Raw genomic sequence first — 25,604 nt, 5'->3', positions numbered from 1 at the left:
AAAAAAACATCTAATGAACATTGGGCCTGCAGACAAGATTGCTGATGGTGGAGGTCAGAGGAGAACAGTCAGACTGGTTTGAGCTGGCAGATAGGCTGCAGTAACGCAGATGGCTACTCCTTAACACTGTGGTTAGTAGAAAAGAATATTGGAATTGGCAACACATCAAACCTTGCCAAGTTCTGCTGTGGTCAGCCAAGAACAGAGAGCTGAGGCTGCAGTGGGCACACACTCAACAAAACTGGTCTGTTCAAAATTGGAAAAATGTAGCTTAGTGTGATGAATCTCCGTTTCTACTGAAGCACACAGTTGGTGGGGTCAGGATATATCAGCAGCATGAACCCATGAGTTCAACCTGTCCTGTGTGACCAATCCGGGTTGGTGGTGGTCTAAGAGAGGTGTAAGAATTGAGGGTTCATAGTATAAATGTGCAGCTGTAAAAACACAAACATGTCAGCTTGGACCAGCAGTAAGGGTGAATTTCCATTAGGATATAGTGATTGTTGTGCAAATTTAAAGCATGATTCAATACGATTTTGCGATTTTAGGAATCTATCCTGGTGTACCGTCCAGGACGAGATGAGGTGATCGTTTGATTCATTTAAATAGACAGCACTTGAGCATCAAATGCCGCAAGCACCGTGACCACCACGTTCAACGTCCTTGTGAATCGGCGTTAAAGGCAAACTAAAGTGAACCTAAATAAAAAAAAGCGTTTCACTTACCTTGGGCCTCTACCAGCCCCCTGCAGCCACCCCGTGCCCGCGCCATCACAGAATGATCCTCCGGTCCCCTGCAGTGACGAAGTTTCGATTCCAGTGACAGAGCCAATCGCCAGTCACTGCACCTGCGCAGTCCTGGCCACGCGCGTCCTCGATCATGCTCCCGCCAATGGGAAAAATCTCGTACTTCAGCATGCATGAACTATTGAACTTTTTTTTTATCTCTCTCCTGCCCTCAGAAGCTGTATTCTGCCAGGAAAACTTGTATGGCTGTAATTTGCTTATCAGTGAGATTTACTATATTCATGAGAAGGTACCAACAAGACGCAAGCTGTACCTTTGCATGCCTGAAAATAAACACTTTCAGGCAGCAAATTAAAACAAGCAAAACAGCCTGGTCGGCAATATGATTTGCACAGTACATACACATGTTTATCTCATCATGTCACATGTCGCCTCAGGTTGGTACACTTTAATTTTTTTCTGCTACAACGCTATTGTTATAAACGCTGGATGGTGGAAGAGCCGAGTGTTGAAGTGTGAGGTAGGCTGTCAATCCCATCCAGCTTCCGGAGAAACTGTTTCTGGCTGCACATGCAAATATGTATCGGAAGGCATCCCAGTAATTAAAATACTTAAGAAATATAAATTGGCTTCAAGAGCATGCCATTTACTGATCAGGCTGTGTAATTATAAGATGCAAATTCACCTCAAATGATTTAGTGCAGTGTAGGATAAATTTGCTGTATCCCACCCTGAAATCCTTATTCCTTTCATCTCTTAAACTAAAGCAAGGAAATGACAAATCATTTCTTTCAGGGCCATTTCTTCATGGTCACTTACCCTCAGCACTCTGCCCCTCGCATCATTTCACATTCTAAACCTGTCAAACCTCAGGTGATCACATCAGACTATAAGAGGGACGGTGCATCACTAATCCTCCTCCATAGGCAATACTGGAGAAAGCATATCTACAAAAACATGGAAAGGGTGTGGCCTTCTGAAATGTGGAGCAGAGGGTTATGGGTGACGGCGGGCACAGCCTGCTACTCAACCGCCTTCATGTTGCTCTCTATAGGAAGGGAATGGCCTTGAAGAAGCATACGGACAGATGTAGCTGGTGCAGTGATATAATCAGTGTGTTTCTTTCAGAAGGGGAGGTGCCGCACCCAAAAGGAGGAGCCCTTCATAGGCAAGTACAATGCTGGGTACACACGATGCGTTTTTTCCGTTGAATTTCCGATCGATTTCCAATTCGATTTGCTTATCTATTTCTATTCACGTCTATGAGAAATAAGATCAGACATGTCGGAAATTATCTATCGAACCATCTATCTAACACAAAATTGTATGGTGTGTACCTAGCATTACATTGTTTTTGAGAGGTTCGAAACCACATACATGTTAGGGAAAGAGATAACGTGAACAAAAGAGATTTTAGGGCTTGAGCTAATGCCACATAAAGATGTGAAAAAGAAAACATCTTTTTTTCCCTCACCTAAACAACTGTTTTACAAAAACATTTCTATTTAAAGTGATATTATTCTCCCCAAATTAAAATTTCACTAACTACTCGTAGCTACATAAAAGAACATTTGAAAGGATTCCCAAGCCTGTTCTGTGCCTAAAAACATTTATTTTCACTGCAGATTTCTTTAAATGTGTATCATTGTAAGCAGTAAAAGAATGACAGCACACTACCTTCCCGTCCAGAGTATGACAGCGTTTCTGGTAGAAACATTGTCAGTTTGAGCCTGGTTGCAGCAACGTCCCAGAGAACCCCCTCCGATCCAAATCCCTCCCATGTGGATGGTAAAACACACACACCTACACACCTTTACCTCTGGCACCATCTCCCCACATCGTAGTACAGCAGAGCAGTGTAATATTTACCTGCTCCAGTGCTTTGACTTGCCTTTTTTGTTCTTACCGGCAGCTGCACGCTCTAAACTTCCTCACCTCAGTGATTACGTGACAGGCATTCAGAGCCAGACGTATGCAGGATAGAGCGTGTGGCTGTCAGGAAGATTAGAAAAGACATGAAGCAGCACTGGGGCAGACAAGTATCCTGCCCCACTGTATTACTCTGCAGAAGGGGGAGGAGCAAGCCCCCCACAGCCCCACTGTGGGCGGCATTGCAAGAAGTGAGCGGTGGAATGCAGCGCAGGATCCAGGAAGTAGGTGAGTCATTGCGCTCCCGCTGCCTGGCTGAACTAATTGAATTTTTAGCAAATCGCTGGAGGAGGAGAGCGGACTAGAGAGCCCCAGGTGAGGGAGGGGGGGTCCGACCGCCCTCCCCACCGTTGTGCTCGCTGCTCCCCCTTCCTGGTTGCTACCCCCTCCAGCATGGCAGGCCCCCCACCCACGGCCAGGCAGGCACCACCCCCAACTTCCGCCGCCAGAGGAACCTGCCTCACCCTGCCTCAGTGTGGCCCGGGGTTGGCGACAGCACACGACGGGCGCAAACATGAGGTCAGACAATCGGGATACTATGTGCGGGAGTCTTGTGTCAGGAATCTTAAAGATCTAATCCTCCTGACTGTCGTTATCGCCGCCAAACGTCATTCATGCAATAGCACGGCTGTATACACATCGCAAGATCACAGAAACGATTGCTCGTTGCGCAAAAAAAAATGGTGGTCATTGAAAAAATTGCTGTAAAAAAAATCACGTAGTGGGTACAGGCCTTTAGTTAGGTCCCCCACTGTACATTACTGAAAAAATTGCTGTAAAAAATCACGTAGTGGGTACGGGCCTTTAGTTAGGTCCCACACTGTACATTACTCACATCCAACAGGAAAAACAAAGCAGAAAGAAAGTGAGGGTCCCTTTAATGTGCATACTTGATACTGAAAGCTACTTTTGTTCTCGGTCTCACACAAGTTATGCAATATTATGGAGAGATGATCACATGACCAGTTAAAAAAAAAAAGTGATAAGGTCTAGAAGTTTACTGCAAGAAAACTAACCAAATTTATACTCATGCCTTGTCTATGGGATGGCCATAAATTAAGCATCCAGCAAGAAATAATAATGTACTCTTCCCAAATACTATGTTACAGAAGCAAAAAAATGTACAAGGCAATTCCTGATGGCAGAAATACATGTGCGCTGTGAATGGCCGCCTTTGTGTAGCCCGCATTTCGTTCTGACAGTCTGAGCTGTTCCATATCTTCAGGCAGAATTACAGCCGCGTCTACAGCGTTGGTGAATATTTTTAGTTGTGTGGGATGAACAAAGGATTCCAGCCACAGTGAGTGTGTGGGGGGTAAACAAGGTATTCGGCTGCAAGACTCAGAACAAGCTGGCAGCTGCCAGGCTAAAAAAGTGCACGATTGTTGAAGAGGAATGCGTGGAAAATAATAATCTGTCCGACATCCACCCATCAAATCATGTGAAGGCAATCTATATCTGTGAGGTGAAGACTTCCTGGCTAATAGAGAGATGAATAGAAGTACCCAATGCCTCTCCCTAAATGACAATGCCACCGAGAAGGCACAGCATCAATGTCACCAACACTTCTTCCTCTTAATGCTATTCTGGAAAGTGGGGTTGGTGAGGGTTAGAGCTGGTACACTTTTTTTCTTGCATTATCTAACCTTAGTTATTTTCCACCTGAACTGTAAGGAGAGCTAATTCATGAAATTAACTGATAAGGATAGATAAACTGTGAGTTACCATATTTTTCAGACCATAAGATGCTCCGAACCATAAGACACACCTAGCTAGTTGAAAAAATCCCTACTAATCCTGCTGCGTTCATCGTGGAGGGTTGTCTTGTGGATTTTTTTCCCCTCCAATCCCAACCAATTGTTCTGTCCTCCTTGTACCTTTTGTGTCCCCATATCCTCCTCTGTCCTTCCTATGTCCCTCTGTGTACCTCTGTATCCCTCCTATGTCCCCCTCTGCCCTTCCTATGTCCCTCTGTATCCTTCCTATGTCCCTCTCTGCCCTTCCTGTGTCCCTCTATGTACCCCTGTTCTTATCTGTATCTGTCCTTGGAGCGCCGGCTGATAACGTTTGCTAGTAAGCCCGGGGGAGGTGGAGTGGGCAAGGGGGGGTGCTGCCAGTCACAGATGGTCCCCTCCGCCATTATTAAGTCACCCTGTGAGGATAATGCTCTGTTTGTGGCTGCTCAGGCTTGCAAAGTCATCTTCAGAGCCTGACGTCAGAACTCTGCGGCCAATCAGCCAACCTTTAGCGCCCTAATCTGCACCCCTTAACACAAGCCACAGCCCTCAAGTCGTGCTCCCTTTTCTTATTAAATAAAACCACATAAAGTAATGTAGATATTACCAAAGACAAGTTGCCAGACGTGCCACCCATGTATAGTCAGTTTTGAGCCCCCTCTCCCCTATAGTCAGATTTGCCCCCTCCCCCTATAGTCAGATATGCCTCTGTATAGACAGTCATATGTACCCCCCTATAAGTAGTCGGATGTACGCCCCCCTATAGGTAGTCATGTGTGCCACTTTTCCCCCTGTATAGATAGTCAGATGTGCCCAGCTCTCAGCCCAGTATAGCAGTTAGTTTGTATGCTTGTTCCCCGACCTCTGCAGAGTGGCAAGCAGGGCAATAATGAGAAGAAATTTGCCAGGTCCTGACATTCCAGCATGACAGCCCGACTTCATCTCCTTGTTAACAGCAGTGTCTGTCATGTGATGCAAGCCCATACCAGCGCGTAGCATGACGCCGCTGTTACCAAAAAGGTGCTGCTGTGAAGAGATGTCACACTGGAACATCAGGATCCAGCGAGTGTCTTCTGATTCTTTGCAGAGAGAGGGAGAGACGTGGGGGCACATTGGGTTACCAGTGAGCCGCCTTTAGTCCAGTAGCCGCCTGCAGGGCCGGCCTTAGGTTTCACAGCGCCCCGAGTGAAACCTGATTTTTGTGCCCCCCTTCATCCTCTTCACGCACACACACACGCACACTCGCACACATACACACACACACAGGCCCATATGCAATTCACTTTTTCTCCTGAGATATCTCCTAGGACAGTGGTTCCCAACCAATTCATAACCACGGATGGATGGAAAGAGTGTATTATCCTGAATATACTTAAAAATGAAGGCTAGAAGCTTTCAGGAATATTAATAAAAACAATCAGTGGGACAGTTAGCCACAATCAGATAGGACAGCACCGACAATTTGCACTACGCATTATAGCCGCAGTGTGCCCCCCAAAAAAATGCCTTTAGACTCAGTATAGGTAGGTAGCCAGGGATAGGTGCCCCCAGTAAGGGATCTCATGTGTAGGTCATATAGCTTGCCAAGCATAGGTGCCCCCAGTATAGGAAATCAGTTGAAGGTCACAATCCACCCCCATAGGTAGCCAGGTGTAGGTGCCTCCAGTATAGGTAGCCAGGTGTAGGTGCCTCCAGTATAGGTATCCAGGTGTATGTGCCTCTAGTATAGGTAGCCAGGTGTAGGTGCCTCCAGTATAGGTATCCAGGTGTATGTGGCTCTAGTATAGGTAGCCAGGTGTAGGTGCCTCCAGTATAGGTATCCAGGTGTATGTGCCCTCAGTAAAGGTAGCCAGCCATAGGTGATCCCCAGTATAGGAAATCAGGTGTAAGTGCCCTCAGTATAGGTAACCAGCTATAGGCGCCCCCTTGGAAGTCAGCGCCCTGAGCGACCGCTCCAGTCGCTCAGGTCAAAGGCCGGCTATGGCCGCTTGTATGCACAAGCCTACAGTGCCTACTGGTGAAACAGGCCCTGCAAACAAGCATGTTCATTGGTTAATCTAGAGGGTGATAGGAACAAGCATACATGTATGGGCACTCGTGGATATCTATAACAGGTTTTAGAAAGAATAATTATAGATTGGGAATTGCTAACTGAATTTTAGAATCAATTATCCTATATAATGCAACCATAAAGAATGAAGTACCAGACGCAGACAATGACATCACGAATCCTCGTCCCCCGGGACTCATCTACAGATATAGCAACTAACGTCTAACACTTGAGCGTCTGCGGGAATAGTTCCTGTTGCTGCGGCAGATTAGATTCTTACCCTATAAAGTGCTCTTGTTTTTCCCCGGCAACAACGATTATATTTCCAGAGTCTAACATATTACAGCTATTACCTGCCGCAACATAGATCCAGCAATTAGAAGAATCATGATAATAAAGTATGTCACTCCACAATGGATTAGTAACCACATATTCAGCGCTAAGTGGAACGCACATTCATGCTGTACAAAATGCAGGGAAATCCGATACTTACCCTTTTAATGTACTGCACCACTTCCTGGATGTATGATCGGATCATTTCTGTCTTCTCCCTATGGGGAAAATACACAGGAGACTACTTTATGGATGTATTATATTCTAATGCAAAATCCATAGTATTATTGTGTATAAACTGTCCAACATCCACCTATCAATCACAGAGGAGAGACAAAAAGATAGACAGATGGATAGATAGATACCGTAGGTAGATAGATAGATTCCAAGGACCATTAGCAACACTCCTCACAGTCAAAAGTATATGGACATTTACTCTAATGAATGGGTTTGGCTATCTTAATCACATACATAAATACAAGGGCAAGAAATCAAACATACAGCCATGCAATCTCTACAGACAAACATTTCAATAGAATATCCATACTGAATATTAGAGATGGAGTTACACTAAGGCCCCGTTCACATTAGCGTTCGCTATCCGGATTTTCCGGATCTGATCCGGACCGCATACTGTACAAACGGAACGTACGTTCCGCATAGCAATGCAAAGGCTATGCGGACGTTCACATACGTACGTTCCGTACAGTACGGAGCCGGACCGCATCCGGACTCCGGACTCTTTTCCAACATGCGCTATTTTTTTGTGTCCGGATCTCCGGCCCACGCATCCTGACCGGAGCCGGACCTGAGCCTGACAGCACCATCAGGAACACAGAAACCAATGGGAAACGGAAGGCACAGAACACACTGCCTACAAAAACCTGACGTTCTACCCCACTTCCTATGCGTATCCAAGCGGCCATTTCAAATGGGGACACATGGGCCAAGCATGTCTGGAGTGGAGCAGCAGTGACAGACGTGCTGGAGCTGTTTGGCAGAATATCGGAGGTGGAGGTGATGCCTACAGCGGAGGAACCTGATTGTACATGTGCACCAGGTGCACCTTCTGCTGACCCGAACATTTTTTTATTTATATTTAACTATTTTTTGCCCACGGATCCGGATGGCAGCCTGATGCATGCCTGATACAAACGGACCGGATCCGGATCGGAACCGTACGGTTCTGATCAGGATCAGGTCAGGATCCGATCAGGATCCGATCAGGATCCGGTCCGTTTACTTGCCAAAACGCAAGTGTGAACGGGGCCTTAAAGAAGCGAAAAAATAAAATGATATAATGAATTGTATGTGTAGTACGGATAATTACTAGATTATTAGTAGCAAAGAAAATATTCTCATATCTTTCAGTTATATATAGTATTATTTATAACATTGCATCTTTCTCTAATATCAAAACCACATTATCAGCGCAACCAAACAATCATGAATTTGTGGAACAATATGTGTGTGTCGCAGCCAAAGTCCAACACTTCAGTACAGCGTTTGAGTCAATATAGAATAAAACACTTCAGCGCAGGCTCACTTATGTCCACCACCGAGAACACCATAAAAACAGATGCGCTTACCAGATCCTTACAGACCTTAACTACAGGGTCTGTAATAAAGCTTTATGAGGTCAGCAGCAGGTGTCTTCACAGCCGGCCTCCTCTCCAGTTTGGACAGAATAACTCAAATCCTCATATGCAGTGTTTCACCAAAATTAGAGGCATGCAAAAAAACAATGCACATCTAAGCGTATTTGTAGCAATTTTAATGTAGCGCAGTAAAAAACAGCATAAAAAGTTTTAAAAGAGGTCACTCACATCAGGGTCCTTGTTACAGGGACCCACAGAGAAGACAGCACATAAATCATGGGACGCCGTCCAGCCACACGTCCGCCTCACTCGACCGGTTTCACTATTAAAGTTTCCTCAGGAGCTAAACTTTAAACCTTTAGCTCCTGAGGAAACTTTAATAGTGAAACCGGTCGAGTGAGGCCCATGATTTATGTGCTGTCTTCTCTGTGGGTCCCTGTAACAAGGACCCTGATGTGAGTGACCTCTTTTAAAACTTTTTATGCTGTTTTTTACTGCGCTACATTAAAATTGCTACAGATACGCTTAGATGTGCATTGTTTTTTTGCATGCCTCTAATTTTGGTGAAACACTGCATATGAGGATTTGAGTTATTCTGTCCAAACTGGAGAGGAGGCCGGCTGTGAAGACACCTGCTGCTGACCTCATAAAGCTTTATTACAGACCCTGTAGTTAAGGTCTGTAAGGATCTGGTAAGCGCATCTGTTTTTATGGTGTTCTCGGTGGTGGACATAAGTGAGCCTGCGCTGAAGTGTTTTATTCTACATCTTTCTCTAATATTTGCAGTTTACACACTACTCAGCATTCGAAATGATTTTGCAGAGCAGCAGTGAACTTTTGAATCCCTTCTCGGCAGAGAAAAAGAAGATACAATCACTGACAGTTGAGATAACAAGCTTCAAAACACAGAGTTCTCTGCGACTTGAAAGTCGTGGAGCTCAATGGCTTTTTTTGCATACATAACAACTGGAGTTTCTTAGCTCTTCCTGTACTGGAAACAATATCAGACTCATGTCTCTGCGCCTAATGTTTTATTTCTTAGTTGTACTACACATACAAATCATTATATCATAATTTTTTTTCCGCTTCAGTGTCTCTTTATGGCCCGGTTCACATCTGCAAATTGAGCCAAAAGGATGCGGTGAGCGGATCCGGTCTCGGCTTCACCGGATCCGGATGGCTCAGTCCGTGGCTCGGTTCACATATGAAAACGGATCTGATCAATGATTGATCGGATCCGTTTTCACTCACCATATACATACCTAATCTTCTGCAGCAGCCGGCGGTAGAGGGTTCCTCTTCTTCCACTGTAACTACATAGCACGTCATGTGACTAGGAAGAAGACGGAAGCTTCTACCGCCGGCTGCTACGGAAGATTAGCTATGTATAAACCCTCCCTCATAGCTGCTTCACCCTCCCCTCACCCTCCCATCGCTAGATTTGCGTCGGCCCATGCCCCCGTGGAACGGTCCGTTTCTTCACACTAGTTCCGTTTCCTATTACCCCCAATGCTGCTGCATTTTTGTCCGGATCCGTTCCGCTAAGCAGAACGGTCCGGAAAATTTGGGCCTGCAGCAAATTTTAGGTCCGGGGACCGGAACGTACGGAACGTATCCGTACCAACAGACGCATGTGAATGGATCCATAGGTTAACCTATGCCCTCCCCCCAATAGTCCGTCCCCCCGCAAAAATAATAGCATGATGTTGCCTTGGTCCCCGAATAACCCCCCCCCCCCTCCCCGTTCGCTTACAAAAAAAAACTCCCCGCCCCCTTTTCCCCAACCGCAAGTTCTGCCAATTAACATAAGTAAAAACGTAAAAAAAAAAACTCCAACTCCTCCTGCCATGCAGAGTAGCGAGTAGCAGGAGTATATTTACCTTCTTCCAGGTGCTGCGGACCTCGTCCATGCTTCCCAGCCGAATACTCTCTGCTGCCATTCCTCCGGGTCCTGATCACGTGACCCTCCGGCAAATGGCAGCAGAGAGTGTTCTGCTGTGAAGCAGCATCTGGAAGCAGGGAGAAAATTGCTCCCGCTACTCCCTACTCTGCAAGGCAGGAGGAAAGGGGGGGGGGGGGGGGGGGGTTTGTGAGAGAAAGGAAGGTTGTTAATTAACACACATTTCTTTGCTGATTGGCTGCACTTGCAGTTGAGGAGAGGGTGGAGGGGCCCCAAAGCTCATCCAGTGGCGATGGCAGGGGTTGCAGGGGCGATTGTTGCACCCGTGCAATATGGTATCTCCTGGGAGGAAACCCAGGAGAAAAGTTAATTAAATTAATTAAATATGGGTCCAGGTATGCCTATATACACTGTTCTGTAGCTTTGGTGATATTGCACTTTAGTTCTGTACTCTCTATGGTTTTCTTTTTCTGTGATTTTTTTTATACCTTTAGTAAGTTTGTTACGATTTAATTGTCCTTAATAAATATGTTTTTTGATAAAAACAAAAACAAAAAGCATATGGGTGAAGGACTCAGCTGGGATCGTACCATGTCTTCCTGAGCTCCACATTCTTCACTTCGCTAACGATCTTTCATTATGATATTGGCAGAATGTTTGGGATCTTTGTCCTACATCAAAATTAATTTAGGGCTGATCAGACACCTCCTGGTTGGTACTTCATGATAGATAAGTATCTACAGTATATTTATCGGCATTGAGGAGGACTTTAAATCTGATCAAGTCCCCACCTTCATGTGTGAAGACGCAGCCCTCATACTACAAGAAACCACCACCATGCTTCACTGTTGTCTGCAGGCAATCATTATTGTATCACTTTTCAGACCTTCAAATAAATAGAAGTACTAATGGCAATTTTTTTGGAAAGTTTCTTTCCTCTACAGCATTTTTTCACAAATGTCTAAAACGTTTACTCAGTACTGTACATTTGATACTTACTCTTCCATTTGATTTTTGTCTTTCGATTTCGTTTCTGTGACCTTTTCTTGTCGTTTCTTGTCCATCTTCTTTTTTAACTCTTTCTTTTCTCTGGAAGAGAAGCCAGTGGAGGAAGATGAATCATGACCCAAAACACTGAACGCGTACGTTAAAAAAGGGCGCCGGAAAAAAAGGGCGCAGGGTTTTAAACGATAATCATGAATAACGTTTTAAAAAAAATTGTGCTATATTTCGTTTAAAAATAATGTTTTATAAAGTTATAAATCATTAAATAATGTGTATGAAATCGGCAATTTTAAAAACGTTAATCTTCCCTGTTTAAAAAGTGAAATTTATAATAACGTTTTATAAAACATTAATAAGAATTTTACTAAAGCTATACCTAACCCTACTCTCACACAGAACCCTCCCTGTACCTATCCCTAACCCCTAGACCCCCCTGTTGGTGCCTAAACCTAAGACCCCCCCTGTTGGTGCCTAAACCTAAGACCCCCCTGTTGGTGCCTAAACCTAAGACCCCCATGTTGGTGCCTAAACCTAAGACCCCCCTGGTGGTGCCTAAACCTAAGACCCCCCTGGTGGTGCCTAAACCTAAGACCCCCCTGGTGGTGCCTAAACCTAAGACCCCCCTGGTGGTGCCTAAACCTAAGACCGCCCTGGTGGTGCCTAAACCTAAGACCCCCCAGTGATAAGCATTAATAACGTTTTTAAAAAAATATGGTGCGGTTTTTCGTTTAAAAATGTTTAAAAAAAAAAAAAATTGTACGGTTTTTCGTTTAAAAGTAATGTTTTGAAAATATTGTACTGTTTTTCGTTTAAAAATAATGATTAAAAAATTATAAATCATTAAATAATGGGTAATCATGAGAAGCAGTTATAAAACATTAAAAGTCTCCGGGCGCCGCTTTTAAAACGTTATTTTTCTCCGGCGCCCTTTTTTCCTGTTGGGCGCCCATTAAACGATATTTATTATGGGAGTGAATGGCGGCGCCCTTTTTGTCCACCTGCCTCATGCGCCCAAATTTCCTGCTTCCCACTGAACTGACGCGGTAATAAGACAGACTCCAAGACGGTTGCTTACTTTTCACACGTTTCCTTGAGTTTTTTCAGCTGGTTATTCTGGCACTCCTCTGCCACATCTGTGAGTTTCTGAATGAGCTGGAGATAAGGACATGGACACATCAGAAGATCAGAGAACCAAAGTGAAACTTTCACACACAGCAATTCCTAGAGATTTGTTCTTTCTATTCACTTTTGTTCTTTCTATATAACAGTGTTCTATACAGTATTCCTAGGATAATTGCAGAACATCAATCTGTTAATTCCATTTAAAGCAATATAGTGAGAGATGCGTCGTAAGCAATATAGTGAGAGATGCGTCGTGCTGCAGATTAGCGACGTGCTCTGTTTAGATGCAGGGGGCGGAGCAGCATGGGCACCCCATCACATGGGGGGCGGGGTAAGAGGAGAGATCAAGGCTTTCACATTTCAGTCAGCCAAAGCGATCCACCAAGAGGGTCGAGGGTTGCTGTACACACACTGGATTCTTGGTAGAGGTGGTCGATATCAACCCGATTGGCCGAGCTTGTGTGTGGGCTTTCAGAAAAGAGGCAGATTACGTAGCTTGGTTAAACTCCACATACATACCACCAGGTCACAGAGAACAGGTGTGGGGGAAATGAAGACGAAAAGACACAAACTGGAGGAAGCGTACCAGCCGGACACTGATTGCCCTCTGTTGCCACGAGTACTCTGCAGGAGCCCTGGGTGAGCACTATTAGCTTGAGACCTAAGGGGCCCATCAGTTGGCTATGGGGCCCCAGCGGGACAATACTATCTGCTGCAGTAGCGGTGGTTCCAAAGATTTATAAAGATTCCATGCTGAAATCTATTAAAAATCTATGTGTAGTGCTGATCTGATTAGATTCTGATCTGAGAAGGACCTATGTTTGATCAGAAGTGGATAAACGGTTTATGTGAAGTAATGGTCTGTACACACTTGAAAGATAAATAAAAGATCACAGACCAATGTTACCCCTTCCATGTAGTATGAGAGCCATACCTACACAGTCTATTCTATGGAGCTGAACTCCCCATCAAATAAAAAACTCTTTGCAAGATGCTGCACACAAAGATGCTGCACACATTCAAAAGATCAGTATCTGCAAAAGATCTGTTCCTGCAAAAGATCCGTTCCTGCAAAATGCATTCATAGTCTATGATATCTGCAGATCCTCAAACACACCTTGTTTAACAGACATTCATCTGCAGATCAGATCCACCAGGATGGATTTTTAGATCTGCAGATGAGTGTCTGATCTGCAGATGAATGTCTGTTAACCACTTCACCACTGAGGGGTTTTACCCCCTGACCACCAGAGCAATTTTCACCTTTCAGCGCTTCTTCCATTCATTCGTCTATAACTTTATTATTACTTATCCCAATGAAATTAACTATATCTTGTTTTTTTCGCCACCAATTAGGTTTTCTTTAGGTGGGACATTATGCCAAGAATTATTTTATTCTAAATGTGTTTTAATGGGGAAATAGGAAAAAATGTGGGAAAAAATTATTATTTTTCAGTTTTCGGCCATTATAGTTTTTAAATAAAGCATGCTACTGTAATTAAAACCCATGAAATGTATTAACCCATTTGTCCCGGTTATAAAACCATTTAAATTATGTCCCTATCACAATGTTTGGCGACAATATTTTATTTGGAAATAAAGGTGCATTTTTTTCAGTTTTGCAATTACAAGCCCGCAGTTTATAAAGTAACAGTGTTATACCCTCTTGACATAAATATTTAAAAAGTTCAGTCCCTAAGGTAACGATTTATGTTTGTTTTTTATTGTATTTTTTTTTTTTTATTTACAAAAAAAAATAAAAATTGAGGAGTGTGGGAGGTAATGAGTTAATTTATTGTGTAAATGTAATGTTTGTATATGTAAAATGCTTTTAGGGTGTAGTTTACTATTTGGCCACAAGATGGCCACAGAGTGTTTGTTTACATGCGACCTGTAAGCGTCCGGAAGGACGCTTACAGGAAGCAGTAGGAGGCTGGGAGACTCACAATGATCTCGCTGTTTCTGAAAGAAGCAGCAGATCATTGCGGGCGCTTAAATCAACGAACGGGAATGGATTTTCCCGTTCATTGATCTCCGGGCGAGCGGGCGGCGGCGTGCACGAGCGGCGGGTGCGCGCGCACGAGCGGCGGGAGCGCGGACAGCGGCGGTAGCGCGGAAGGTACGGATTTCTCCGTCCCTGGTTTTTTAGGAGGGAAAAAAGGGGCGGAGAAATCCGTACGCGTGGGGGTAAAGTGGTTAAACAAGGTGTGTATGAGGATCTGCAGATCTCATAGACTATGAATGCATTTTGCAGGAACGGATCTTTGGCAGGAACAGATCTTTTGCAGATACTGATCTGTTGAATGTGTACAGCATCTTTGTGTGCAGCATCTTGCAAAGATTTCTGTCTGATGGGGAGTTCAGCTCCATAGAATAGACTGTGTAGGTATGGCTCTCATACTACATGGAAGGGGGTAAAATTGGTCTGATATCTTTCATTTATCTTTCAAGTGTGTACACACCATTAGTCTACATTAGAAAATGTTACAGGTTTTGTAGCATATCCTACATGCATCTATATTTATCATTACATGCTAGTGTTGATTATTCAAGCGGTGCAACAATCCAGTATGAAACAGTTCCATATATGACACAAATGGAAATTCTCTGACTGTGAACTCAATTATAACACAGAGATATAAGGCTCATAGCTGAAAACATGTGCAAGCCACAATTATATATTGGTATTTGTACAAAAATAACCTTTCCATTTGCGAACAAAGAACAATTCATCAATGGAATACTTATTAAAAGAACACTTGGCTCATTCATGTGTGAAGATTTAAGTCTGAACAAATATTAATTTAAATGAAGCCCCAGGGGATACATTAGTTGTACCTTACTCCTAGTATGGTGCACAATCGCGGAGGAGAATTAAGCCATCCAAGAAAGTAAACTGACTTGAGTACTAAAATGTAATTGTTTCAGGTGTGAGGCACTTTTGGGACGAAACTTAAAAATGCGAAGACTCTTTTAAGCTAATGGGATTCCATATTTAAATAAAAAAAAAGTCAGATACTCACCTAAGGAGAGGGAAGGCTCGGGTTCTATGAGCCCTCCCTCTCCTCTCCCGGTGCTGTGCTGGCTCCCCCGTTCACATTTCCTGCCGAGGGGACTTCGGAAAACTTCGGGAGCCGAGTCCTCCCGAAGACAGGCAGCTCCATACTTCGCACAGGAGAGTGCGTCATAGTGGGCGCTCGCGCATGCGCAGTGTACTGGCGGGTCTTCGGGAGCACTCAGGCTCCCGAAGCATTTCCGAAGCCTCCCTTTGGTGGGGAAACAGCGGTATTTGACCGAAACGGTTGATTACCACTATGGGGGAGCCAGCGCAACAGCGGGGACCGGGAGAGGAGAGGGGATGCTCTATGGGACCCAGAGCCTCCCTCTCCTTAGGTGAGTATCTGACTTTTTTATTTAAATATGGGTTCCCATTCACTTTAATGATGCACATTTAGGTCTCAGTCACACTCGGGCGCTCTCAGCCTACGTTTCCCATTTTGCTGATCGCCAGCGATCTGTCATACACAGTGCGTTATTAATAAATGATAGCAGCAGGGCACCTCACAAAGAAGATCAGCAAAGTGGCGCAGTGATTAGCACTCTCGCCTTGCAGCGCTGAGTCCCTGGTTCGAATCCCAGCCACAGCAACCATCTGCACCATCGTGTTTGATTTTTCCCCAATGTCAGGTAAAATTTGTGAAAGTATTATGAGGAATTGGCACTTCCTGGAACAGGGTGAAAGACTGGGCCCCAGAGTGCTACAGCCCCCAATGATGTCCTTCCCATGGGGTAATACACCATGTTAACCCAAAGTGAATTTGTGAGGCAATAGTCCCACGCATGGCTTGATGATCGCAGAGCCTGTGGCTGTTTTCAATGTGGACACAGGGCCGGATTTAGGCCATGGCCTAGGACACCACAGGAGCAAGGGCACCAAAGCAGCAGGCTAAACTGGTACAGCATTTGCAAGCTTGCAAATGCTGCAATGCAGGGAGATCAGACGAGCGAGCGCATGACCGTGGTACTCTGCTGCTTGCCAACTGTGCAGCAGCCACCTTGCTCTCTGTGGACGTTTGCATTGTGGCCAGTGGCTATGGACATGGGCAGCATTGGAGACGGAAAGGAAGAGGAAGGGTCTCCATTGGAGTCGAGTGGAGAAATGAGTGACACTGCTGCAGTGTGAAGGCGAGCTGGCTACCTATACTGAAAGGAGGGTGGGAAAAAAGAGATTAAGGGAGCCACCTGGCTACCTAGACTTGAGGGAAGGGGGAGGGGTCATCTGGCTACCTAGACTTGAGGGAAGGGGGAGGGGTCATCTGGCTACCTATACTGGAGGGGGGTAATCAGGTTACCTATATTAGAGGGAAGGCGGGAGGGGTCATCTGGCTACCTATACTGGAGGGGGGTAATCAGGTTACCTATATTAGAGGGAAGGCGGGAGGGGTCATCTCAATACCTATACTGAAAGGGGGGTGGCTGGTGACAGTGGCCTAGGGCAGTAAATAGTACAAATCCGGCCCTGTGTGGACATTGTCCTACATGCAGCCATGTGTTAAGAACCATAGATGTAAGGTTGGGATCAGTCCATTTCCAAATCAAAAGTTTAATCACATGTAGGACCAAGTTTGTGGTCTATGCTCTCCTGTGTCCTTGTGCATATTTTTACATAGGAAAGACCACATGTCCAATGAGGGAATGTCTGGTGGAACATGTAAGAGCAATCAATCAGGGCGAGGGGGGTGTCCCCAGATTGGTTCAGCACTTTTTGTATTTCAAAGATTTTATTGAATTTTACATTTTTCAATACAACAAAGCTTCTGGCCAAGCCAAAGAACATAACATCAGTTAACATCAAATGACTTGAGATAATAACATCCTTACATCCTTTCAGTAGGGATGCTCATTCGGATTCCGCGGAAATGCAATTTCCGAAATTCCGATCGGAAATTGCATTTCCGCATCGGAATGCGGAAATTGGTAATGCAAGTGCGGTAGGCGGATTTCCGCCGGAAATCGCGGAAATTCCACCCGACTTTAACATTGATTTTCTCAAAAACTATAAGGTCTTTTTGAAAACTTTTTTTTGCATCTTGTTCAGAAGATTCTGTTTAAAAAACCCTGAAAATTGTGGTGTTTCTAGGACTTAAGGGAGCTTTGCTATTAACCGCTAAATTCGGCGGATTTTTACTGTAATGTAAAATGCAGAAAATCTGCATCTGCCTATTTTCTGCATTTTACATTTCAGTAAAAATCAGCCGAATTTAGCGGTTAATAGAAAAGCCCCCGTAAGTCCTAGAAACACCACATTTTCAGGTTTTTTCAACAGAATCTTCTGAACAAGATGCAAAAAAAGTTTTCAAAAAGACCTTATAGTTTTTGAGAAAATCAATGTTAAAGTCGGGCGGAATTTCCGCGATTTCCGGCGGAAATTCCGCATTGGAATGCGGAAATTGGTAGCGGAAAGCGGAATCGGTAATTGGCAATGGCAGAATGCGGATTTACCACGGAATCGGAAAGTGGCATTTCCGACCATCCCTACCTTTCAGCACTTTTTGGACAATCATCACCACGGCGATCCGTCCCACCTGAAAATGGTGGGTCTAATCGCCGTGGGAGTTCCCAGGAGGGGAGGTGATAGGGACAAAATGTTGTCCCAAAGGGAATCCTATTGGATCTCGAGAACTGAAGCTTCAGGTCCCCTTGGGCTCAATGATAGGAATGAGTTGTGTGTATTCCTGGAGAAATAGGTGCGTAGCAATTGGCTTGTTGGTGGGGGTGGGTGGGGAAAACCATTGAAGTTACTGTAAATTTGTAGGTTTGAATCAATTAATTCATTGCGTTTGCCTTTATATTCCAACTTTAGTACTCAAATGCATTTGTATGCTATTTAGATGCTACCCCTTTAATTACCTTGAGTATGTAGTGTTTGGCCTGTCAACCCGTTGTTCCAGATGGGGGAGGAGTCATAGCCCTTATGGATGGTGTACGCTACTGCATTCTACTGCAAAATTTGTGGGGGAATGCGTGGCGCACACTAACCGAGCAGTTTCTGCTCGTTACCCTGGTGACGCTGTAACAGCAGGTTAGTGTGGTAAGGAACGCAGACACACAAAAGTTCACCAGAACAGTAATGCTTTAATATGGAACAGAAAGTGAAAGTGAGACAGTTTCACTGCACCGACGTGTATATCTGTGCAATGATAGAAATAACAGTGCAATATGGCAAATACGTTTTGCTAGAGAAGCTAAAGCAACAAAAGTAAGCTAAAAAATGCTGACCCGCTAATACTCTGACTGTGCTAGATTAACAAAACACAGATCTACTCCTAAATCTGGGCAGTTCAAGAGTGGAGATGAATCTCCCAGGTACTTGCGTTTGTGATACAGTCACTGGGGCAGCAGACTCTGGGCTTTCTGCTACTTTCTCCCTGAGGCACACAGTTTCCACACAGTTCTCTGCAGCTCTGGAAGTTTCCAGACAGGCCTGTTTGTCTGGAGTTCCACCCCACTTTGTAGAGAGCACTTGGATGATCTGCCAAGCAGGAATCAGAAGTTGAGGTCTGCAGTAATTCTGCCCCGTCTTGTCCAGAAGCCAAGAGCATGCTTCTTAGCTGGGAAATGCAGCCTGGCTGGAGGAGTGTAACATGCCTCAACTCCCACTCTCTCATCAGCCTGTGCACTTCTGGACATGTGGGGACAGAGCCGGATTTCTGGGAAGGCCACAAAGGCCATGGCCTAGGGCGTTAAAAGCTGATAAAATGAGAAGGGCGGCAGGACTTGGAGAGAGAAGAGGTCATATGTCAAAGTAAATCATTTCTTCTGGTCCCATAGCGCAGTCAGCCAGTGCCCTGCTCTACAATAATAGCTGAATTCCACAATTCCCCAAAAGATTGTGAATAGATTGTGAGCTCCTCTGAGGGACAGTTAGTGACAAGACTATAAAAACTCTTTAAAGCCCCATCTACACCATACAATTTTTTGTCCGATTCGTTTCAATTCGATTCGATTAATTGATTCAATCCAATACGACATGTCCTATCGGGATTCAATTCTATTCAATTTGCATGGCAAATTGAATCGAATCCCGATTGAACATGTCGGATTGAATCAAATCGAATCAATGAATCGAATCGAATTGAATCGGACAAAAAATTGTATGGTGTAGATGGGGCTTAATGCGAAAAATGTCGGCGCTATATAAATTCTAAATAATAATAAACAGCCACAGTAGAGCACAGCTTACATGGCCTATGCAGCAATCTGTTTTTGTCTAGCATTACTGACATCAGTTCCAATATGTGATATTTACCCCCACATGGTTCTGAGCCAGTGGTAGCTCAGGTTAAACAGCAATTTGCACCTTACCTGCATAAATGCAAAGGCTAAAGCTTCTATATGAGATAGTGTCCACTGACCTGTTTGATGTGCTCCCTTTTCTGGTACTTCTCGCTGTAATACTGTTCTTGCCGGAGATTGAGAAGCTGCTGTTGCTGTTGTTCTTTCAGCTCTATTAACTTCTGTGCCATTTCTGCATCTAATGCGGCTAAATCTTGCTCAACAGAGGAGGAATTGTGATCTGGACTCGACTCACACCTGGAAGAATAAGTAAAGCATAAGGACACGCCATATACTATAACTCCCACTGTGCTCAGCCACTATCTCTTTTATTGCATCATATTGAATTCTACTATCTCTGCAGCATGTTTTAAACTGCATAGTGAGTGCAGCGCACCAACAGTATAAACCCAATGCATTGGTATATTACAGCTGTGGTCAGAGATGGATTAGGATGAAATGGGAGAAGCAAGCAATTAGGGCGCCTGCTAGAACCGGAGTTTCAGCCCTGCCATAGGCACCTATAGAAATATCGGCATTGAGGGGCACTAGCGCCCACTATGGAGGCACCCAATAAATTCCTTTTTTTTTCTTGTGGGGGGGTTGGTGGTCATTGGCAGTAGGGAGGTTAAGGTTAGGCATCAGTTAGGGTGTTTCTGCAGGGAGGAGGGTATAGGACAGGCATGGGCAAACTCGGCCCTCCAGCTGTTACGAAACTACAAGTCCCACAATGCATTTGCCTTTATGAGTCATGACTGTGACTGTCAGACTCCTGCAATGCATTGTGGGACTTGTAGTTCCTCAACAGCTGGAGGGCCAAGTTTGCCCATGCCTGGTTTAGGGTTAGGTGTCAGGTAGGACATTTGTGCACGGGGGAGGAGTGTTAAAGGGAACCAGAGAGAAAGCACCCTTGTGTATTTTACCATGTATATCAGTAAGAACATTAGAGAAAACACTTACCATGCTCTCTGTTTCACCCTCACTGCTAAAAGTGTCTGTTATCAGCAGTCACAAGAATCCCAGACTGAGCAATTAAATCTGGCTTTGCTGGGAATGATTATTGCTGAGTCATTATAGCAAAGCCACAAGGGGGCAGGCTTGGGCTTGAAATAACACCACAGAAGACAGACTTAGCTATAATCTTTCTGTAGCAAAGCTAGACGGAGCAGCCTGACTTCTCAGTCGGGGGTTCTTATCAGAGGTGATAACAGTCAGATTACACAGAGAACAATGAAACAAAGGGCAGATTAGGTGTTTACTGTCATGTTCCCACTGATTTATAAGGTAAAATACAAGAGGGTGCTTCATCTCTGGTTCTCTTTAAGGTTAGGTAGGAAGTTGGGGGGGTGTTGGAGTTAGACATAAGTTAGGGTGTTTGTGCAGGGAGGGGGGTTGGGGTTAGGTATCAGGTAGGAAGTTTGTGAAGGGGGGGTTAGGGTAAGGCGTCAGGTAGCAAGTTTTTGCAGGGAGGGGGGTTTAGATGTCACACCTGAAAGGTGTGCATTTTCCTTTATACATGGCCGGCATTGGTTACAAATTGTCTGCTATTAAGAATTAAGAATTTGCAGTAGGTTACATCAAACCACAGCAAGGCTTCCAGACAGGAAACTGTCAGGACCTAGGTCCTGACATCACACTGTGGGAGGGGTTTCACCACAATATCAGCCACTGAGACACCCCCCCCCCCCCCATGATGTATTGGAGAAAAGGTAAACATTTCTCATGAGAAAATGGCTATCAGCTACTAACTGGAATAAAGTTCTATCCTGGGTTAAAGTTCCTCTTTAGCCACTACTCGCCCACCTGCTGTTTGAAAATGTCCTGTAGGTCCCTGTTAAAGGACCAACAGACACTTTAAAAGTCCCCCCTTACCACCGCTAGCGTTCGTGATTCCCCCCCCCCCTCCCGGCATATCACCGGGACCCGCAGGGCAGTAATTGGGGAAAGGGAAGAAGCCTACCCTGAACCAGTCAGAGTGCCCGTAAGCAAAGATCATGGCTTTAATGAAAAGCCAATGAGCTTTGTGCTTACAACATCCTCCCTGTCTCACAGAGACAGACAGTGTGAAAACATCTAGTGGTCAAAAATAAATAAATAATGCAACCCCCCCTCCCCCCCAAAAAAAACACATTTCACACTACATTTTACATTTATTAAATAAACGAATGCCTCCCCCCCCCCCCCTTCCCTGAACCCCACCCCATAGTTACCAAAATAAAAACACTTGTAAAAAAATGACAGCATTAAAGAAAAATACATAAAATTGTTACATTAGTGACTCCGCTTTTCTACTATGTATGGCATGAGAGGGTATATTACTGTTATATTTGCATAAATGGGGTTGTAATTAGCAACAGATGCAAAACTGAAAAAAATGCACCTTTATTTCCAAATAAAATCTTGTCGCCATGCATTGTGCTAGGGACATAATTTAAATGTTGTAATAACCGGGACAAATGAGCAAATAAAATATGTGGATTTTATTCATGGTAGCATGTTTTATTTTAAAACTATAATGGCCGGAAACTGAGAAATAAGGAATTTTTTCCTTATTTTTTTTCTTATTATTCCTGTTAAAATGCATTAAGAATAAAATAATTCTTAGCATAATTTACCACCCAAAGAAAGCCTAATTGGTGGTGAAAAAAACAAGGTATAGATCGTTTTGTTGTGACAAGTAGTGATAAAGTTATAGGCAAATGAAAGGGAGGAGCACTGACAGGTGAAAATTGCTCTGGTCCGTTAGGGTAAAAACCCTTGGGGGTGAAGTGGTTAAATGACATCACAGGACACCTGTACACATACTAGATGATTGGCTGAGATGGCTCCAAATGGCTGTGTTCCCTCTGAAGCGTGTGTAAGGCATCAGATTCCAAATCTGATTAGCCCCACCCTCTGTAATTCTCATATCCATAGAACAAGAATGTCACAGAATTCATGCTCATCTCTCCACCATGGCAGTGTTCCTGGACAGCAGATGCAGGCCTGGGCAATCACCTGTTGTCTCATTTGTTCCTGCTGTAAAACAGGAATACGTGTGTTCTCCAGAGCTCATTAATATGCTCAGCGTGTTCCAGAGAACTGAGCTGAGCCGAAACTACATTGCATTCATTACAAGCAACTTTGATCCTGACCACACGCCTGGCCTGCTCCGTTCCTATCAGCCAGATCTTCATTATATCCTAATCACAGCGGCCACCTCAGCAACTCTACCATTCACTGTAGCCAAATCACTGCAGGAGAAAATTGTCATGTTTTCATTACAAAACTCACCAGACATCCAATTTCATCATTTTCAATGTCAGCAAAAAGATTCCTTCTACTTCCCTCCTATCTGAAGAGTGACAATATCACCAAAACAAGAGCCTGCAAGCCTTCATTTACAGGAAGATCCCGCGAAGTGCTGATTGCTGCATTGTGGCTCACGTTATTTTCTGCTACAAGAAACATTCCTGATATCCGCTGATAAGCTGCTAATTTGTATGCAGCTGCCAAAGAAACATCCAACCGCACACAAATTGCTTTTCCACTAGGTTGTGTGAGACGGCCTTCCTTCCCAACTTCTTCACAGTGTTTAATTCCACTAAGACAGGCTATGTGTACAAGCTCTGAGTATAGGCTATGCCGTCACTCAATAAGATTGGTGTGGTGCCTTCTTAAAGGGGAACTGAAGAGAGAGGTATATGGATGCTGTCATGTTTATTTCCTTTTAGACAATACCAGTTGCCTGGCAGCCCTGCTGATCCTCTGCCTCTAATACTATTAGCCATAGCCCCTGAACAAGCATGCAGCAGATCAGGTGTTTCAGTGGTTCAGACTTATAAGTCTGATCTGACAAGACTAGCTGCATGCTTGTTTCTGGTTTTAATCAGATACTACTGCAGAGAAATAGATCAGCAGGGCTGCCAGGCAACTGGTATTGATTAAAAGGAAATAAACATGACAGCCTCCATATACCTCTCTCTTCAGTTCCCCTTTAAAACAGAAGGAATTTGTGATATTTCAGCTTAAAGGGGAACTTCAGCCTAAACAAACATACTGTTATTAAGTTACATTAGTTATGTTAATTAGAATAGATAGGTAATATAATCTTTTACCCACCCTATTTTAAAAGAACAGGCAAATGTTTGTGATTCATGGGGGCTGCCATCTTTGTCATGGGGGAAGCCATCTTTTTGGTTGAAAGGAGGTGACAAGGAGCAGGAGACATAGTTGCAACTATCCTGTGTCCTGATTACCCCTCCCAGCTGCGTGTGTGGGGATGTGGAGTTTCAGAGGGGGCAATAATGCTTAACAGGGTTGTGAAGTAAAAACAGTGATTTAGGGAGGCTTCAGAGTCTCTCTAAGTCCCCTATACCTTCCTTGTGGTTTTGGGTCACCCTGAGCTGCTTGGTTATTGTGTCAATCCGATTAGACAGCTGTCATGTGACCACAGCCCAGGTGTGGGCAAACTTTTTGACTTGAGGGCCACATGGGGTTCTCAAGTTTGGGGCCGGCCCAGGATCAAAAAATGGGTGTGGCCATGACAGTGGGCCCGAGTTTTCTTCCAAAACAGGCAAAGCATCTCCAAAGGTAGTGAGATAATGTTCCTTCCACCCACAAACAGTAAGTGGCAGCAGCCAGACAACACAGGTCCAGCAGGCAGACCCCCTCAGACAGCAAGTGAACAGCAGGTTAAAGTGAAAAAAAAAAATAACCACTCAGCTACATGTTTGTCTTCCACGTATACAGTATATGTGCAGTAATAAAGGTGTCATGTTGGTCAGTACACAGTGCTTTATACCAAAATATTTTACAAAAAAGAATATTCTGGTATAACGCACTATTCTGAAACACCATATTGAAACACTTTTTTTTTAATCAAAAATCTGAGTAACCAAACAGATACTTTGGGTTGTGATGAAATGTCCTCTACCACAAGCAGCAAATGGCAGCAGCCAGACCTCTTTACGCCAAACAACACAGGCCAATGGACAGTAGGCAGACCCCCTCAGGCAACAAGATACATAATGCACTAGCATTTCCCCCAAAATATAAAAAATGTGCAGCATATACCACCAAGTACACATAATGTGGCAGCATTCCCACCAAATGCACATAATGTGCAGTGTTTCTCATAAAATACACATAATGCGGCAGCGATTCTCATAAAATACACATAGTGCGGTAGCGTTTCCCACAATATGCACATAATGTGGCAGCTTTTCCCCAGAAAATACACATAATGAGGCAGTGTTTCCCAGAAAATACACATAATTTGGCAGCGTTTCACCAGAAAATACACATAATGCGGGAGCGTTTCACCAGAAGATACATGTAATGTGGCTGCGTTCCTCCCACAATATAAAAATGTGCAGCGTTTCCCCTGAAAATACACATAATGTGGTAGTGTTACACCAAAATATACATGATTTTTTCCCTTTAGCATTTTCCCACTTAAAAAAATACATTAGGCAGAGTTCCTCTTTTATAACCCCCCCCCCCCAACCTCCCCCTCCCCCCCCCCCCCCCACACACACACACACACACACGCACACACAATTTGTGTTAGCTAATAGCCTGGTTCTAATGGTGCACCCAAAAAGAAAAACAATTTACTCATTCAGCAGAAGAATCCTCTCTAGGCCTCCAGCGCTGCTCCCCAATCGATCTACAGTGCTGCAAGTCAGGCTGCAACACTCCCATACTGACAGGAAGAGCGCCCTGCTTGTCCTCGGGCACCATTTTCCTGTAGCCCTTACAGGAAAATGGTGCCCGAGGACAAGACTCCAAAGCTGGGCTTCAAATGCCCTTCTCTTGCCAAAATCCACTGTCTGCAGCCTGGATCAGGTGTCTGTTGGACATCACAAG

The 25,604-nt window shown here is 44.4% G+C and overlaps 1 protein-coding gene and 1 long non-coding RNA gene across 3 annotated transcripts in view; one reads left to right on the top strand and one right to left on the bottom strand.

Annotated features, from left to right (window-relative positions):
• PLCB1 (phospholipase C beta 1) overlaps positions 1-25,604 on the bottom strand; it is an 887,760-nt gene that overhangs the window by 75,670 nt on the left and 786,486 nt on the right. For both annotated transcript variants that reach the window (XM_068232505.1, XM_068232506.1), the window contains 4 exons: positions 19,835-20,012; positions 12,373-12,449; positions 11,292-11,381; positions 6,955-7,012 (listed from right to left, as the gene is read on the bottom strand). In XM_068232505.1, coding sequence (XP_068088606.1) covers positions 6,955-7,012; positions 11,292-11,381; positions 12,373-12,449; positions 19,835-20,012 — 403 coding nt within the window. The remainder of the gene's footprint in view (positions 1-6,954; positions 7,013-11,291; positions 11,382-12,372; positions 12,450-19,834; positions 20,013-25,604) is intronic.
• The window catches only part of LOC137504300 (uncharacterized), a 132,943-nt gene that overhangs the window by 83,759 nt on the left and 23,580 nt on the right, over positions 1-25,604 (top strand). The window lies entirely within an intron of this gene.

The sequence above is a fragment of the Hyperolius riggenbachi genome, chromosome 4 (genome assembly GCF_040937935.1).
Source record: "Hyperolius riggenbachi isolate aHypRig1 chromosome 4, aHypRig1.pri, whole genome shotgun sequence".
Classification (NCBI taxonomy): domain Eukaryota; kingdom Metazoa; phylum Chordata; class Amphibia; order Anura; family Hyperoliidae; genus Hyperolius; species Hyperolius riggenbachi.
Note: the sequence above shows the minus strand (reverse complement) of the source record. Positions and strands in the feature narration are given on the sequence as shown.